The following is a 19,725-nucleotide window of genomic DNA, read 5'->3' as shown; positions in this document are numbered from 1 at the left end:
GTGGAGAGAGTCAGCAACTTCTCGACGTTATCATCTCAGAGGATGTGTCCAGCATGCTAGTACAATTACAAAGGAAGCAAGACAATGCATCTGCTTCCTTAGGAGTTTGCAAAGATTCAGCATGGCATCTAAAACTCTGACAAACTTCGAAAGACGTGTGGTGGAGAGTATACTGACTGGATGCATCATAGCCTGGTATGAAACACGAACCGAAAATCCTACAAAAAGTAGTGGATACGGCCCAGTCCATCATGGGTAAAGCCCTCCCCACCATTTAATGCATCTACATGGGCCTTTGTAACAGGAAAGCAGCATCCATCATCAGGGACCCCCACCACCCAAGTCATGCTCTCTTCTTGCTGCTGCCATCGGGAAGGAGGTACAGGAGCCTCAAGACTCGCACCATCAGGTTCAGGAACAGTTATTATCCCCCAGCCATCAGGCTCTTGAAGCAAAAGGGATAATTTCACTCAACTTCACACCTCATCACTGAAACTATGGACTCACTTTTTAGGACCCTTCACCGATTGTTTTGTTATTTATTATTTGCTTATTCATTTCTTATTTCTTTATTTTTGTATTTGCACACTGTTTGAATGCCCAAGTTAGTGCAGTCTTTCACTGATTATGGATTTATTGAATATGTCTGCAAGAAAGTGAATCTTAGGGATGTATATTATGATATATGTACTCTGAACTTTTAAGTGTTCGCTTGCATTTCTTATACTCAAGTACAGTTGCAAGAAGATGTTTGTGAACCCTTTGCAATTACCAGGTTTTCTGCATTAATTACTCATAAAATGTGGTCTGATCTTCATCTAAGTCACAATAATAGACAAACACAATCTGCCTAAACTAGTAACACATGAACATCAATACTGAGTACATCATTTAAACAATCATAATCCAGGTTCAATAAAGCAGGGGTCCCCGACCATTTTTGCACTGCGGACCGGTTTAATATTGACAATATTCTTGCGTACCGGCTGACCCGGGGGGGGGGGGGGTGGGGTTGCCAACGGACAACAGTAGCTGTCCAATACGTTGAGCTTACCCCCAAAAGACTACCAAGACCATGAAGCCTTGCGCGGGCACCAGTGCGCATGCGTGTACGTGCTGATTTTTTTCCTACAAATCGTTCTTGTCCATTCTGTTGGGGGTGGGGGGGGAATGTTAATCACGACCGGAATATAGGTGATAAGTGGCTAATACACTCAATTTCGTTTCTAAAAGGGTTTGCCTAATGAATTTAATAATAAACACACAGCGCATATTTTCTTCGCGTGAATATAGTGATAAGTCAATTATCAGGGGAAGACAGGGGAGCTTGAAGTAAGTGTTGAACGAACTTCCAGTAGAAGTGGTAGAGGCAGGTTCGATATTATCATTTAAAGAAAAACCGGATAGGTAGATGGACAGGAAAGGAATGGAGGATTATGGGCTGAGTGCAGGTCGGTGGGACTAGGTGAGAGTAGCGTTCGGCACGGACTAGAAGGGCAGATACGGCCTGTTACCGTGCTGTAATTGTTATATGGTTATATAAGTCACTTATAAATCAATGTTTTAAGTAACATTTGGATATTAAACACACAGCACATATTTTCCCCGTATGAACATATAAAATAATTGCAACACACCAATATCGCTGAATCAGTGGGAGCCCTGGGCTTGTTTCCCTGCAACAAGACAGTCCTATCGAGGGGTGACGAGAGACAGCGATACTTGAATGGGTTCCTTATGTCCAGTCTATTCCGCAATTTAGTTTTCATTGCATTCATTGCAGAGATATGTTGGAAATGGAAGCGACGTCTTCAGTGCTTTCGTGGCTGTCTCAGGATATTTAGCCTTGAATTTGATCCAGAATGCCGGCAGAGATGTTACGTCAAACATACTTTTCAGCCCACCGTCATTTCGAAGCTCAAGGAGTCGATCTCCTTCCCGCGCTGACACGGATGATGCGCAGGTAATAACCTCGCGTGCGTTCAAGCTCAACAGTGGCCATGACAGGGAATGAGGAAAGGTGCAGCTGACTCATATCGCCAAATCATATCGTTTCCTCGCAGCCCGGTAGCGCATGCTTTGTGGCCCAGTACCAGTCCGCGGCCCGGTGGTTGGGGACCGCTGCAATAAAATATGTGAACCTCTGGGGAAATGCTTTCTACAAAAGTTATTTGGAGTCAGGTGTTCTAATCAATGAGATGAGATTGAAACTTTTTCTTGCAACTGTAGCTAATTTGTTCCTTCCTGCCTGTACCTGCGATGTACCTCTTCCTTTTTCTTAACAAAGGCCTCAATACCTCTTGAAAACCAAGGTTCCATAAACCCATTACCCTTGCCTTTTATTCTGACAGGAACAAACAAATTGCACTCTCAAAATTTCACCTTTGAAGGCCTCCCACTTAGCAAGTGCACCTTTGCCAGAAAACAACCTGTCCCTGTCCACACTTGCTAGATCCTTTTTAAAACCATCAAAATTTCTCTAATTTAGAATCTCAACCTGAGGACCACATCTATCCTTTTCCATAACTATCTTGAAAGTAATAGCATTATAATTACAAGATGCAAAGTGTTTCTCTGCACACACTTGTCACCTGCCCTGTCTCATTTCCTAATAGGTGATCTGGAATCGTACTCTCTCAAGCTTGGACTTCAATGTACTGATTAAGGAAACTTTCCTGAACATACGAGACATTCTTTTGCAGTATAGGAGTCCCAGTCAATATGTGGAAAGTTACCTACTATCACAACCTTATTATTCTTACAACAGTCTGTGATCTCTCTACAAATTTGCTCCTCCAAATCCTACGGACTGTTGGGTAGTCCCATTAACGTGATTATACCTTTCTTATTCCTCATTTCTACCCATGAAGCCTCACTAGATGAGTTCCCCAGTCCGCCCTGATATTTTGCCTGATTAGTAATGCCACCCCTCCCTCTTATTCCCTCCTGCTCTATTGCATCTAAAGCAATGGAACCCCAGAACACTGAGCTGCCAGCCATGCCCAAGTCTCACTAATGACTACATATGTCTTAATTCCATGTACTGATCCATGCCCTAACCTCATCTGCCTTTCCAACAGTACTCCTTACATTGAAATATACACAGCTGAGAGTATTCGCCCCACCATGCCCAACTTTTTGATCCCTGACTGTGTGTGTAGGCTTAACAACATCTTTTTGCCACAACCACTCTCCTATCTGTTTGGAACTCTGGTTCCCAGCACCCTTCAACTCTAACTTAAATCCCTCCATGCAACATTAGCAAACCTTCCTGCAAGGGTATTAGTCCTCTTCCAGTTCATGTGCAAACCTTCTTTTCTGTACAGGTTCCACCTTCCCTGGAAGAGAGGTCAATGATCCAAAAATCTGAAGCCCTCCCTCCTGCACCAACTCCTTAACCACGGGTTAAACTGTATAATCTTCCTATTTCTGGTCCCACTAGCATGTAGCACAGGCAGCAATCCTGAAATCACAACCTGGAGGTCCTGTACTTTAACTTAGCACCTAACTTCTGAACACACTTTGCAGAACCTCGTCACTCTTCCTACCTATGTCATTGGTACTGACGTGGTCCACGATCTCTGGTTGCTCACCCTCCCACTTAAGAATGCGGTGGACTCAATCCGAGATGTCCTTGACCCTGGCACCCGGAAGGCAACAAACCGTTGGGAATTTCATTCTCATCCACAGAACTTCTTTTCTGTTCCCCTAGCCAACATATTCCCTATCACTACAGCTCACCTCTTCTCCCCCTTTCCTCTGAGCCACAAAGCTAGACTCAGTGCCAGAGACCTGCTCACTGCAGCTCCTCCCTGGTAGGTCAACCGCACAACAGTATACAAAGAGGTATACTTATCCTTCAGGTGAATGGCCACAGGAGTACTCTGCACTGGCTGCCTATTTCCTTTCCCTCTCCTGACAGTTACCCAGGTACATGCCTCCTGCAAGTTAGGGGTGACTACCTCCCTGTAGCTCCTCATTCTCCCGCATGAGCTGAAGATCAAGCTGCAGCTCTAGTTCCTTAACACTGGTCTCTATGGAGCTGCAACTCATGCAGATGTAGTTATCAGGGAGACTGGAGGTCTCCCAAAGTTCCCACATTGCACACAGAGAACATATCAATAACTTTGGACCCACTCTCAGCGCACGATCTAAGTACTGACAGAAAAAAATACTGTAATCTTATGTAATGCCCTGGTTAAAATTTTTTACTGCTATGCTGTAGGTATTTCATTTTAGCAATTATCTAAGAGCAGTCTGTTCAGCCTTCAACATGTTTGGGCTTGAGCTAAGATAAGTGGCTTTGTTGTTCAACTTAGGAATGTGGTGTCAGCCAATCAGGATGGTGAAATTGGGAGAAGGTTCTACAGAACGCTAGGCAGAGAGGTTTTTGTGACAGACACTGGTGCAGGTCAAGGTCTTTTTTGCAGGAGCTAGAAGACAGGAGAGAAGATGGCTGAGGATGCCGCCCCTGGTGCACAAAGTGCTTTGTGCAGATGAATGGCTTCAAGGAGGAAGGACAAATACTCCCAAGGGAGAGCACATTTGTTTGAGATGGATTTCGAGCAACATTTGAAGATGGTGTGTGCTTTCACACAGACTGAAGGTCCAGCGCACGAGTTAAAGACAACTTCAAGATGAGCTCCAACTTATGTGCACATTTGACTGTTTAATTATAATGGATCTTATTGGATTTTTTTCTTAAACAACTCTTTGGTTAAGTTAACATTCATAAATATACTTCTTTATAATTGTATGCAGTGTATGATTTGTTATTTCTTGCTGACGGGGGATTGCATGGGCAGTAAATCACACAGTATTCGCACAAAATGGCGTTTGGGTGGGCGAGACATCCCAACCTCACAGGTTTGGCAGGACACAAGTCATATCTACCCTAGGCGTATGGAGCCTGAGAAAGGTGGTTTTCTCAATACCAAGTCCAGTGACTGTTAGCGAGGGGCTAACGAGCCACATCTTTAGAGCCTGCATCTGTGCTTGTCCAAGTCTGTTCTCACCCAAGCCTGTTTACTGATGCCAGCACCTTAAAATCAACACTCCATGTCCATTATCCCGGATATCTCTATGGCCACAGGAGGTATTAGCCATAATTTTCCAAGAACACTATCTGCATTTAGAAACCACACCTCTCTGCCTGTTCAGATCAGATAGATGGTTTTCCTCACTCACCCAACAGTTTTGTGTGTTTCCATTAACACTGTCCCATTTGGTCCAGGAACAGGCATGGAGTTATAACGGACATTAACCTGCGATTTCCGAAGCAAACATTCTCGACTGATTTTCAGACCCTCATAAATTATTGCAACCAGGAAGACAACCACACAGGCTCCAATCATCCCTGCAGAAAGGAAAATAACAAAAGATATAGTTTAGGATTTTTCAACACACAGACACGGGACTGTACCAACGACAGACAGGTAGATTGGGATGGTAGAAAAGGTAAAGCCAGCACACTTCAGTTAAAATATTTCAGAGTGCCATTTTGTGTCTCCTTTCCAGGGAACTGCTTCTTGAACCAGGAGATTTTAAACTGGGATTTATTAGATGCCCACCACAAAAGGGATATGAATCACACTGGCTACAATATGACACTTGTGGAATGTGCCTCAGTCAACAGATGTCTCAACTCCAGGACAGTTCTGGAGCACATCGGATGATCCTGGGTGATCCCAAACATTGCTAACTTATGATGTACAGTTCCTTCTAAAGTAGTAACACACACTGGTTATAAGCTCTCCAGGTTACAGTGAACTTTTAAACACAAAATAATCTGCAGATGCTGGGGTCAAAGCAACACTCACAACACGCTGGCGGAACTCAGCAGGTCGGGCAGCATCCGTGGAAAAGATCGGTCAACGTTTCGGGCCGGAACCCTTCGTCAGGACTGTAGAGAGAAGGGGCAGAGGCCCTATAAAGAAGGTGGGGGGAGGGTGGGAAGGAGAAGCTGGTAGGTTCCAGGTGAAAAACCAGTAAGGGGAAAGATAAAGGGGTGGGAGAGGGGAGGCAGGGAGGTGATAGGCAGGAAAGGTGAAGAAGGAATATGGGAAAACACAATGGGTAGTAGAAGAAGGCAGAACCATGAGGGAGGTGATAGGCAGCTGGGGGAGGGGGCAGAGTGACTTAGGGATAGGGGAAGGGAGGGGGAGGGAATTACCGGAAGTTGGAGAATTCTATGTTCATACCAAGGGGCTGGAGACTACCTCGATGGTATATGAGGTGTTGCTCCTCCAACCTGAGTTTAGCCTCATCATGGCAGTAGAGGAGGCCATGTATGGACATAACTGAATGGGATTGGGAAGCAGAGTTGAAGTGGGTGGCTACGGGGAGATCCTGTCTGTTTTGGCGGACGGAGCGGAGGTGCTCGACGAAGCGGTCCCCCAATCTGGACAGGTGTAGCACTTGCACTTACAGGGATAAGTAACCCTTTCTTGATCTCTCGGTCTCCATATCTGGAGACAGACTGTCCACTGACATCTTCTACAAGCCCACTGACTCTCATAACTACCTCGACTATACCTCTTCCCACCCCACCACATGCAAAAATGCCATTCCCTATTCCCAGTTCCTCTGCCTCCGCCGCATCTACTCCGAGGATGAGGTTTTCCGTTCCAGGACACCTCAAATATCCTCTTTCTTTAAGGATCGTGGTTTCCCTTCTGCTGTCATCAATGATGCCCTCACCCGCATCTCCTCCATTTGCCGCACTTTGGTTCTCACCCCATCCTCCTGCCACCACAACAGGGACAGAGTTCCCCTTGTCCTCACCTACCACCCCACCAGCCTCCGGATCCAGCACATTATCCTCCGAAACTTCTGCCACCTTCAATAGGACCCCACCACTAAGCACATCTTTCCCTCTCCACCCCTCTCCGCTTTCCACAGGGATCGGTCCCTCCACGACTCCCTGGTCCACACGTCCCTCCCTACGGATCTCCCACCTGGCACTTATCCCTGTAAGCACAAGTGCTACACCTGTCCCTACACCTCCTCTCTTGCCACCATTCAGGGCCCCAAACAGTCATTCCAAGTGAGGCAACACTTCACTTGTGAGTCTGTTGGGGTCATCTATTGCATCCAGTGCGTCCTCCTCTACATCGGTGAAACCCGACGCAGATTGGGGGACCGCTTCGTCAAGCACCTCCTCTCCGTCCGCCAAAACAGACAGGATCTCCCGGTAGCCACCCACTTCAACTCTGCTTCCCACTCCCATTCAGATATGTCCATACATGGCCTCCTCTACTGCCATGATGAGGCTAAACTCAGGTTGGAGGAGCAACACCTCATATACCATCGAGGTAGTCTCCAGTCCCTCGGTATGAACATAGAATTCTCCAACTTCTGGTAATTCCCTCCCCCTCCCTTCCCCTATCCCTATGTCACTCTGCCCCCTCCCCCAGCTGCCTATCACCTCCCTCATGGTTCCACCTCCTTCTACTACCCATTGTGTTTTCCCCTATTCTTCCTTCACCTTTCCTGCCTATCACCTCCCTGCCTCCCCTCCCCCACCCCTTTGTCTTTCCCCTTACTGGTTTTTCACCTGGAACCTACCAGCCTTCTCCTTCCCACCCTCCCCCACCTTCTTTATAGGGCCTCTGCCCCTTCCCCATACAGTCCTGACGAAGGGTTCCGGCCCAAAACATCAACCGATCTTTTCCACGGATGCTGCCCGACCTGCTGAGTTCCTCCAGCGTGTTGTGAGTGTTACAGTGAACTTTTATAACCTCACTCACAGTCTGCACATGCAAATCTAGAACCTGAATTAGTGTGAACTGTACAGAATGTAAACAAGGGTTTGACCATTGTCATAGTTCAAGTGGTAGCTCAATGGTACATCAGGCCCATGGAGTCCATGTGAACCATTAGGCATCATTCATGTTCACCCAACACAAGTATCTTCTTGTTCCATCACCCCGCCAGCTTCTACCACTCACCTAGATACTAGGGGCAAGTTACAGCTGCCAATCTAACTTTGACATATGGGAGTACTTGGGGGTAATGGGGTGAAGGGAGAATGTCTAAACTCCACACTGGATTAAACCCAGGTCACTGGAGCTGTAAAGCAGCAGCTCCATTTGCTGCACCACTGTGTTACTTCTCCCATATGAGTCAAATGGTTCTGGATTCAAGCCCCATTGTAGGGACTTGGAGGTAGACATCAACTGAGGCCAGCATTTACTGTGCATTCAAGCGATAGTGAGCTACCTTCCTGGACTGCTGCAGCCCTTCTGGTGAAGGTTCTCCCCCATCACTACTGGACAAGACTCTCTCATGGACTGTGCACTTAACATCGGCAAAACTGAAGTTCTGCTAACTGAGCAACATACACAAAATGCTGAAGGACTCAGCAGGTCAGGCAGCATTCATGGTGGGGAATAAACAGACGACATTTCGGGCTGCGACTCTTTATTGGGACTTCCTAACCCCACTGTACAAAAATATTCATGTTGAAGCCCTGCAAATAAGGGCCACTTTCCATGCCTTGGCACCAATCAGTATTGCAGTTTAGCTTTGCTTTAGCTGCCCTATCACAGCTTTTGGACGTGCTTAAAGATCATGATTTTTAGTTCACATAAAGCTCATGGTTTACCAGGCAGAGGCAATCCCTGTCCTTTTCAACACACCAAGAGATTGGCTACAACAGAATGCACTTCAAGGCAATGGAGTGGTACCACATAAGCAATCATCGTAAAATACTGCAAGTAAAAGTGAACCAGCGTCAGTGCCCTCTCCCAGATCAACAGTCCCAGCATTCAGATCGGAATTACACACTGAGCAGGTCATGTATTATTTGGCGCTTTGCTCCCAGCTGCGCCAAGGCAAAATATTACCATGAGGCAAGAAGAAAATATTTAAGATCTTTATCAAATCCTCTTTGGAAAAGCTTAACATCTGCATTGTGCATCCTCCAACCCACAACTTGCTGAAAACAGAGAAGGAGCATTTGCACTGGTATTCTGAACCTAGAGTCGCTTTCTACAGAACATTAAAACAAAAAAGCCCAGCATGACAGCTGAAGGAGCACCTCTTCTTCCAGCTGCTACAGAGGCTCCCAGTCCACATCGGCCTCTTCAGAAACCACAGAGTTACAGGGTCTACCCCAGGAAAGAGGAGAGAAACGGAATGTTGTACAAAGCTGCAATTTCTCAGATGCAACATTAAAACAAGAATGAAGAGTTCTTTCTAGACTACTTTGAGGTAGTTGCCAAACAAAATATTTATCTCCTCTGCACAGACCAATGGTTAATATAAGGAATGCAGGATAGGAATATTATTTTTAACTTTGCCATTAAATATGCAGCAGGGTAGAAATTTCAGGGAGCCAAGAAAACATTAAATGGCATTTTCAAAAGCAATATTATGTTTCTTAAAGCTGTTAAATTTAAAGATCAAACCTTAAGTTTACATTGATTACAATCAATAGGTTTCATCATCATTTGTATAATTCCTAGAAATCCCAATATAGAAGCACTCTGGTCAAGAAGTTCCTTGCTTTTGGGGATGGTCTCATTATATAAATTAATAAAATGTCTCTATCATTCCATCCCTTTCGATAACCACAAAGTTAGCTCGGTTGACAACGTCAAGACATCCCACACACTTGACCAAACTTTCACTTCTGAAAGCAGTCAGTACTGCAATTCAGGAAATGCTCCTGCCAAGTTATGCAAATTCACACTAACAGTGGAAGGACAACTAACAGTGGAAGGACAACCACCAGATAATCTGGTTTAGTGATTGCGGTCAACAGACAGATTGGACAAAACAGAGGAAAACTCCAAGTTAGAAAGAGCCTCAGTTTAAAGTCTCATCCAACAGTGTATATATACCCTTAAGTGTTGAACTGGAGCATCAATCTGTAAAATGAAATGGAGCTTGAACCCGGCCTCTCTGATTTGCTGGTGATAGTGCTGGCAATAGATCACATTGATCTTGAACACCTAGCAGGAGTCCAGCTGGGACACACATACAAAATGCTGGAGGAACTCAGCAGGCTAGGCAGCATCTATAGATAAAAGCACAGTCGACATTTCAGGCCAAAACCCTTCAGCAGGACTGGAGGAAAAAGCTGAGGAGATTTGAAAGGTGGTTTTGAAAGGTGTCACTTAGGTTGGAGGAACAACACCTTATGTTCCGTTTGGGTAGCCTCCAACCTGATGGCATGAACATCAATTTCTCAAACTACCAGTAATGCCTCCCCCCCCCACCTTCACCATTTCCCATCCCCTTGTCCTTCTCTCATGTTATCTCCTTGCCTGCCCATCGCCTCCTTCTGGTGCTCCTTGCTTCCATGGCCTTCTGTCTCTTTCACCAATCAACTTCCTAACTCTTTGCTTCATCCCTCCCTCTCCAAGTTTCACCTATCATCTGGCGTTTCTCTCTCCCCTCCCCACCTTTCAAATCTAACCCTCAGCTTTTTCTTTCCAGTCCTGACAGTTCGGTCCGAAATGTCGACTGTACTTTTTTTCCATTGATGCTGCCTGGCCTGCTGAGTTCCTCCAGCATTTTGTGTGTGTTGCTCAGATTTCCAGCATCTGCAGATTTTCCCTTGTTTAAGACTCCATCTGGGTTGTTCCATTCTTTTTAAGTTATTTATTGGTTGAAGAACTTCACCATGTAAAATGACTGAGTAAAAGCTGTCCTGGTAGTTCCTCAATTCAGTCTGGGAAGAAGTTTTTAAGAAAATTGTGTAATGCCCTGGTTCATATTTTTACTGTTATGCTGTATGTATTTCCTTCAGCAGTTCTGTAAAAGCAGCCTGTTTGGGTTATTGTCGAAGATAAGGGATGATGAGGAATGTGCCATCCAATTAGGATGGTAGAATTAGGGGAAGGTTTTCTTGGTGAGGGACACTAAGGTTGGTCTTGGGTTTATTTTGGTTTGGCGGGAGGTAAAGAGAGAAGACGCTGGGGAGAACCGGTCATAGAATGCGACCCCGTGGGAGACCTGCTTGTTCGAGATGGATTGCGAGCGTTGTTCGGAAGGTGGTGTGTGCCTTCAAGCTGACCGAGGGCCCAGTGCGAATGACAGAGAAGCTGAAGATGAGCTCCACATTTGACTGTTTAATTAAAATGGGCCCTTTTCTTTTTGTTTTTCTTTACTAACCCTTTAGTTAAGATTCATAAATCTAATTCCTTTAATCGCATGCAGTGTACTGTCTGTTGTTTCCTGGCACTAATTTATCACAGGGTAACAAATGACACAGCATCCTCTCAAACCGGGGTTTGAGGTGGGAGAGCCGTCTCCGTCTCACAAGTTTGGCAGGACTGGAGAGTGTTTTCCCTAGACTTATGGAGCCAAGAAAACTAGGGGTTTCTGTTGTAAAATCTGCTGGCCACAGCATCTCATGAACAGCCTCAACTGAGCCTATATACAGAGCAATCCGGATAAATGAGACATCAGGACGAGTACATTTTGGCCCAATTAAACGGCTGCTCCAATTAGCTGAAGTTTCATGAAAATAATTAAAAAGGTATAAAAAAGACAAATTACTGTTTAACAAAGTAACACAACATGTATTTAAATGAAATAAAGAATAAATTAGAACACTACCAATACTGCTGGCAGCTCAGGAATTTTGTGCTGAAGTGTTTTTAAAATGGAAAAGCCATTGCCCCCGGACAGTTTCACTCTTTTGACTTCAGAAGTCTGGATGCAGTGAAACCAGCAGACATCACAAAAGCAGTCTTCCCTGGTTGCACCGAATGACCATGACTACTTCTGTGCCTCGTCTGTCATGTCTTTTGTCCTCCACGGAATGTTGCAGAACTGCCTTCCTGGCCTTTGGATCTCACTGTAGATCTCAACCACCCAGTTTGCTGGATCTGACTTAGCATGGTAGCACAGGCACGTCCCTAACTCACTGGGGTACGAGACCCACTGGCCACCCTCACCTAGTTTAGTCCGCCTGTCGAAGCGAAGTACTGGGGTGTCACCGCTGTCCCATGCAAGCAGCTACTTGGTGCCACGGGTGACAGCTGAGTGTCCAATAGGGACCGAAGGTAACCTTCAAGATGATTGTCGATACTTTCAATTCCTAACTAAGTATGAAATCCTTTCATTTTCAGTCCCAGCCATTTCTGGCATTCCCAAGTCTGAATGCTTGAAACCACAGTGAGCAAAACAGTCCGAATTGTCTTACTGCTTATTCCTCGCCAACTATTAGTGACAAAAATCAACGCTTTTTGAATACAAACACAAATGACAGACGCAAGTTAGAAGCTCTGCGGCAACAGTCTTGTGCCCCAATTAAACAACATATTGCTCCAAGTAAAGGAAACCCTAGCAATCATCTTGACTTCTTTTTGTTAAGAGTTGTCCCAGGTAAGGAGCTGCCCCGACTAACTGATGGCCCAATTAACCAGAATCCACCGTATTTGTAAAGCCATGTTGCATGTTGGTGACTGCATCCCTGCATGTTTTGGACAATGCAGATCCCACAGGTATTACAGTACACTGCCACATACCCTTACACCTGTCCTACAAGCCATTGAGTCATGCATGTCTGTCAATGCAAGTCTGATCTACCTCTATTAAAGCCAGAGATCCTCTGTCTTTCCCATCCAAATACTTTCTCAACATGGTAGTGGCATCTGCTCTGCCATCTCCTCCAGCGCTCATTCCAAATAACCAAAACCCTCTGTATGAACAACTAACTTCTCAAGTCACCTTTAAGTTTCTCCCATCCCATCTCAGGCACTCTCATTTCAGACTCTCCTTCCCTTGGAATGTGAAACACTTCAGCAATTTAGGCTTCTATGTCTATCAAAATTTCTAAATTAAAAATGTCATCTTGGTGTTTGAACTTCTCAAAAAGTCACAAGCCTTTCCATCTCTGTAACCACCTCTCCCACAGATTGGGAACGCCTGCTCGGCTACATTTCAAATGTTTGTAGCAAATCAACCATAAGGAACTTTGTACATACTTCTACATTACAGGCATAACATCAATAAATGCCATTATTGTTCACACTCCCAGACCATCTGCAAGCTCAACACTCACCTCCAACCGAATTGATCAACACCCCAGGGAAGAGTAGCTCCACGCCTTTGTATCCAAAGTAGAATGTCATTTGCTGGGGGTAAATAATTGCAGAATTAAGACTCACATTACATCATCCAAAATATCTCATTGTATAGATCACAAACACAGCCCTAAGCTTGAGAGATCACATTGAATGTATTGCACAAAGCGTTAAACCTCAATGCTTAGGTCAAAGAGCAGAATAAATCAATCATCTGAGGGTTGTCAACAAAGTGTTTGTAACTGAACTAAAGACCATTTGAGAACAAATCAGAAAGGTGACTAAAGAGGAACAAATAGACCTGGGAACTAACCAGTAACAGGGGAGTAGGGCTGCTGTCTGTGGGGTTGATAAACACCAATGACCCTGGTTAGAATTGAACAGCCCTAAGGTAAAATCATGCATTTTGGCAGGAAAGATGGAAGAGCATAGTATATATACGAGAAATCAAAGAACTCTGAGATGCAGAGGTATCTGAGTGACCACGCGTGAAAAGCTAGACTATAAGCACCACAATCACAAAACCTAACAGAATGTTCTTATGAAGGGAATTTAATGTAAACGTAGGATCGCAACACCGATCCTTGTGGAACATCACTACTCATCAGCAGCCAACTAGAAAGGGCCCCTTTATTCACACTCTACCCCCTGTCTGTCAGGACAAGCTACTACCTTTCCTGTAATGCCACAGGCTCGTAGCTTGTTAAGCAGCCTCATGTGCAGCATCTTGTGAAAGGCCTTCAGAAAATCAAATTAAATATCCACCGACTCTCCATTCATCCATCCTGGCTGTTATTTCCTCAAAGAACTCCAAAAGATTTGTCAGGCAAGATTTCCCTTTAAGAAAACTATGCTGACTTTGGACTATTCCATTGTGCATCTCCAAGTACCTGAAACTTCATCCTTAATGGACTCTCACATCTTGCCAAACACTGAAGTTAGGATAACATCCTGTAATTTCCTGTCTTTTTGGCTCCGTTGTTAAAGAGTAGAGAGACATTTGTAATTTTCTAGTCCTCTGGAATCATTCCATAATCCAGTGATCCTAGAAAGATCACTACCAATGCCTCCATCGCTTCTTAAACTAACTTCAGAACCCTGGGGTGCAGTCCATCTGGTCCAGGTGATTCATCTACCTTCAGACCTTACAGCTTCCCAAACACCTTCTTATTAGGTATAGTGACTGCACTCACTTCTGCCCCTTGACACACTTGAATTTCTCCATACAGCTAGTGTCTTCCACAGTGAAGGCTGACACAAAACACTTATTCAGTTCATCTGCCATTTCCTTGTCCCCCATTACCTCTCTAGCATCATTTTCTAGCAGTCTGGTACCCATTCTTGCCTCTCTTTTATTCTCTATATCCGAAAAAACATCTGGTATACTCTTCTATATTTCTGCCTAGTTAACCTTCATATTTCCTCTTCTCGTTGTACATTGCTGTGTTCTTTTGGTGACCATAAATGAACAAAACCAGCGCAGACACGTAGTGCGCAGAATGGACTGCCGTCATACAATGTTTTCGACAATTGCATCCTCCATATCTTCATTTTCATTGTAATATTCAAAACTGTCAATACCTTCAAATTTTTGCAGTTCCTAACTTGAAATAGTGAAGTTATTTTCACTCCCAGCCATTTCAGAAATCTCCAAGCCTGAATGCTTAAAACTGCAGAGCAAAATAGTTCTGAATTGTGTTACTGTTTCATCCTCGCCAACTATCAGTGATGTACCATATAGCCTGCTGTATAATGTAGGACTACTTTCTGTTGTAGTAATACATTATATTGTGCATGCGCTATTAGGCGCGTACTGATCTGCACGTGTGTGTTCAGTTCGGTTTCAGTCAGTAAAGAACCCTGTTAACTTAGCTCCCGTCTACAGCATTTTTATTTATAGCTTTGTTGTGTAACCTGGCCACATACACAACAGGTGACAAAAATCTCTGCTTTTTGAACACAAGCGCACTGAACTATTTAAAAACTTTGCTCTAAGCATGGTGTAATGTTTAACGGCTACACAGGTGCACGCGTCTGATGCTAGTTAAAATCTGTTCAGCAACAATTTCCTGCCTCAATTAAGAGACATAGTGTCCAAAATATATGAAGGGAATGTCAGCTAGTTTCTCAATTAGTTTTTGTTCAAGAGTTGCCCCAAATAAGCGGCTGCCCCCGATTAATCACTAGCCTAATTAACTGGAATTGACTGCCCCTACACCTCATCCCTCACTACCATTCAAGGCCCCTAACAGTCCTTCCAGGTAAGGCGACACTTGGAGCTATGATGTTGTGGCCATTACAGAGACTTGGATGGCTCAGGGGCAGGAATGATTACTTCGAGTGCCCGGCTTTAGATGTTTCAGAAAGGATAGGGAGGGAGGCAAAAGAGATGAGGGCATGGCATGATTGAATAGAGATAGTGTCATGGCTGCAGAAAAGGAGGAAGACATGGAGGGATTGTCTACAAACTCTCTGTGGGTGGAAGTTAGGAAAAGGAAGGGGTCAATAGCTCTACTGGGTGTTTTTTATAGACCGCCCAATAGTAACAGGGACATTGAGGAACAGATAAGGAGATAGATTCTGGACAGGTGTAACAATAATAACATGGTTGTTGTGGTGGGAAATTTTAATTTCCCAAATATTGATTGGCATGTCCCTAGAGCAAGGGATTTAGATGGGGTGGAGTTTGTTAGGTGTGTTCAAGAAGGTTTCTTGACACAATATGTAGATAAGCCTACAAGAAGAAAGGCTGTACTTGATCTGGTATTGGGAAATTAACTTGATCAGGTGTCAGATCTCTCAGTGGGAGAGCATTTTGGAGATAGTGATCACAATTCTATCTCCTTTACCATAGTTTTGGAGAGGGATAGGAAAAGACAAGTTGCGGAAACATTTAATTGGAGTAAGGGGAAATATGACGCTATCAGCAGGAACTTGGGAGCATAAATTGGAAACAGATGTTCTCAGGGAAATGTACGGAAGAAATGTGGCAAGCGTTTGGGGGATATTTGCATGGAGTTCTGCATAGGTACGTTCCAATGAGACAGGGAAAAGATGGTAGGGTACAGGAACCATGGTGTACAAAGGCTGTTGTAAATCTAGTCAAGAAAAGAAGAGCTTACGAAAGGTTCAAAAAAATTAGGCAATGATAGAGATCTAGAAGATTATAAAATCTAGCAGGAAGGAGCTAAGAATGAAATTAGGAGAGCCAGAAGGGACCATGAGAAGGCTTTGGCGGACAGGATTAAGGAAAATCCCAAGGCATTCCTCAAGTATGTGAAGAGCAAGAGGATAAAACGTGAGAGAATAGGACCAATCAAATGTGACAATGGAGAAGTGTGTATGGAACCAGAGAAGATAGAGGTACTTAATGAGTACTTTGCTTCAGTATTCACTATGGAAAAGGATCTTGGTGATTATAGGGATGACTTACAGCGGACTGAAAAGCTTGAGCATTGTAGATATTAAGGAAGAGGATGTGCTGGAGCTTTTGGAAAGCATCAAGTTCGATAAGTCACCAGGACCAGACGAGACGTACCCCAGGCTACCGTGGGAGGCAAGGCACGAGATTGCTGAGCCTCTGGCGATGATCTTTGCATCATTAATGGGGACGGGAGAGGTTCTGGAGGATTGGAAAATTGTGGATGTTTTTCCGTCATTCAAGAAAGGGAGTAGAGATAGCCAGGAAATTATAGACCAGAGAGACTTACTTCAGTGGTTGGTAAGTTGATGGAGAAGATCCAGAGAGGCAGGATTTATGAACATTTGGAGAGGCATAATATGATTAGGAATAGTCAGCATGGCTTTGTCAAAGGCAGGCCCTGCCTTATGAGCCTGATTGAATTTTTTGAGGATGTGACTAAACACATTGATGAAGGTAGAGCTGTAGATGTAGTGTATATGGATTTCAGCAAGGCATTTGATAAGATACCCCATGCAAGGCTTATTGAGAAAGTAAGGAGGTATGGGATCCAAGGAGACATTGCTTTGTGGATCCAAAACTGACTTGCCCACAGAAGGCAAAGAGTGGTTGTAGACGGGTCATATTCTGGTGTGCCTCAGGGATCTGTTCTTGGACCCCTACTCTTCGTGATTTTTATAACTGACCTGGATAAGGAAATGGAGGGATGGGTTAGTAAATTTGCTGATGACACAAAGGCTGGAGGTGTTGTGGATAGTGTGGAGGGCTGTCAGAGGTTACAGGAGGACGTTGATAGGATGCAAAACTGGGCTGAGAAGTGACTGATGGAGTTCAACCCAAATAAGTGTGAGGTGGTTCATTTTGGTAGGTCAAATATGATGGCAGAATTAATGTTAAGACTCTTGGCAGTATGGAGGATCAGAGGGATCTTGGGGTCCGAGTCCATAGGATACTCAAAGCAGCAACACAGGTTGACTCTGTGGTTAAAAAGGCATACAGCGCATTGGCCTTCATCAACTGTGGGATTGAGTTTAGGAGCCAAGAGGTAATGTTGGAGCTATATAGGACCCTGGTCAGACCCTACTTGGAGTACTGTGCAGAGTTCTGGTTGCCTCACTACAGGAAGGATGTGGAAACCATAGAAAGGGTGCAGAGGAGATTTACAAGGATGTTGCCTGGTTTGGGGAGCATGCCTTATGAGACTAGGTTGAGTGAACTTGGCCTTTTCTCCTTGGAGCGACAGAGGATGAGAGGTGACCTGAAAGAGGTGTACAAGATGATGAGAGGCATTGATCGCGTGGATAGTCAGAGGCCTTTTCCCAGATTTCCAGCATCTGCAGATTTTCTCTTGTTTGTTTGTCGATTGTGTTTAGTTTATTGCCCTAATCACAGGCCTCATTACGCAAATCACCAGGATCCTGGTCCTAGCATGGTTCAGTAAATGGGACTAATTCAATGGAATAATGGTCAGCATGGAGAAGTTGGACCACAAACATGTGAAAATCTGCAGATACTGGAAATCCAAAGCAACATGCACAAAATGCTGGAGGAATTCAGCAAGCCAGGCAGCATCTAAGGAAAAAAGTAAACAGTTGACATTTCGGGCTGAAACCCTTCATCAGTAAAAGACTGTTTAGTCTGCCTGGCCTTCAGCATTTTGTGTGTGTGTTGCCATGGAGAGATTGGGCTGCTTCTGTGCTGTTTAACCTCTAACTGTAAACCTTGTGCAATCTTAATTTTGCCAACTTTTTGTTTAAGTCTAGGGACAGATTTAATGCCAACCACTTAGTGAAAAGATTGGAGGGAAGCCTTACCATCATGCCACCAGAACCATGTCCATGGCCAGGCCCTGGCGCAGGTGTTGAGTTGTGCCCATGGCCACCAGAGGACATGTGCATGTCGTGATGACCAACACCGTGACTCATCGACTTGTTCATCTCAAGACTCGAGAGAATGTACCAGAAAGTCTCTGTGAATATCTGAGAAAGGAAGCACACAATATTACACATCTCCAGTGGAAAATATGCACACCCCAAATACAATTAGAAGCCGAAAGCACAATAAGAAAATGTGGTTTAGGAGGAGGATTAAAAAGGGACAGGTCAGTTATACTGCAAATTAACTGCAAAGTTCAAAGTAAAGTTATCAAAGTTACTTACAGGAAAATAAAATGCAATAGAATTTATGAACAACTATACATTAACAGACAAACTGGTGAGGAAGTTCATCTTTCAGCAGGACGATGGCCCAAAACACACTGGCAGAGCAACCATGGAGTGGTTTCCAATGAAGTAATTTGATGTCCTTGAGTAGCTCAGAGTCTTGACCTTAACCCAATCAAACATCTCTGGCAAGAGCTCAAGGTTGTTGTCTACCGCCACACCCCAACTAACCTGGCACAGCTTGAGCAATTTTGCAAGGAGGAATAGGCAAATCTTGCTCCATCACATTGTGCAAAGCTAATAGAGACTTATCCAAAAACACGGCAAGAGGTGATTCAATTAAGTACTGAGTAAAGGGGGATGAACACTTTTGAATTGCTGATTTTTCGGTTCTAAATTTTTAGTTTTATTGTTTTACAATTTTCCCTGTTTATTTTTGGGCTCTACTATGAAAATAAAAAGCATGTGATTCACAAATAGAAATTCTCAGTTAAATTGATCAAAATCCCTGATTGTAATACTCGATTATATGAACAAAGGGTTGGGGGCTGAATACTTTTACAAGGTACTGTATATGTACTTTGATGATACATTTGCTTTGAACCTTTGGACCTTGATATAACAGCAAACAACCCATTTTAAGAATTTCTGACAAATAGGAACATCTCAGCGCCTAATCCAATATTGAGATGAGAATCGAGAGAACAAGATAATCTCTTAATCCAATTCCAACTGAATTTTATGTCTCTGATGTCGTTAATTATTAATGGTTCAACAATTTGACCAAAAAGATTGGCTTTTGAGCCTAGGAGCTGCACTTGACATTTGCAGCCAAATCAGGTTTCACAAGATAGTGGAGCACAAATTAAGTTTACTGCAATGTGGTGATCATAGCAACTTGTTTACAATAGCAATTGATTTGATTATAGCAGCAGAAACTCAATGCAGAGACAGGCAGGAAAAACGTCATTTTAGTCACAATCACCAATGTAAAGCAGTATAGATACACTCACACAATTCAGGTTAAAATGCTTAAAAATGTAAATGTGAAAAATTCTATATTAATATAACATTTGTAACCAAAGATCTGAAAAGCATTAAG

General features: G+C 44.0%; 1 protein-coding gene across 4 annotated transcripts in view; it reads right to left on the bottom strand.

Annotated features, from left to right (window-relative positions):
* slc31a1 (solute carrier family 31 member 1) overlaps positions 1-19,725 on the bottom strand; it is an 83,986-nt gene that overhangs the window by 7,549 nt on the left and 56,712 nt on the right. For all 4 annotated transcript variants that reach the window (XM_063073844.1, XM_063073845.1, XM_063073843.1 and 1 more), the window contains 3 exons: positions 18,276-18,440; positions 13,019-13,091; positions 5,188-5,356 (listed from right to left, as the gene is read on the bottom strand). In XM_063073844.1, the coding sequence (XP_062929914.1) occupies positions 5,188-5,356; positions 13,019-13,091; positions 18,276-18,398 (365 nt within the window). In that variant the 5' untranslated portion in view covers positions 18,399-18,440. The remainder of the gene's footprint in view (positions 1-5,187; positions 5,357-13,018; positions 13,092-18,275; positions 18,441-19,725) is intronic.

Source organism: Mobula hypostoma, chromosome 21 (genome assembly GCF_963921235.1).
Source record: "Mobula hypostoma chromosome 21, sMobHyp1.1, whole genome shotgun sequence".
Taxonomy (NCBI): domain Eukaryota; kingdom Metazoa; phylum Chordata; class Chondrichthyes; order Myliobatiformes; family Myliobatidae; genus Mobula; species Mobula hypostoma.
The sequence above is the reverse complement of the archived record's forward strand: the minus strand, read 5'-3'. Positions and strand labels throughout refer to the sequence as shown.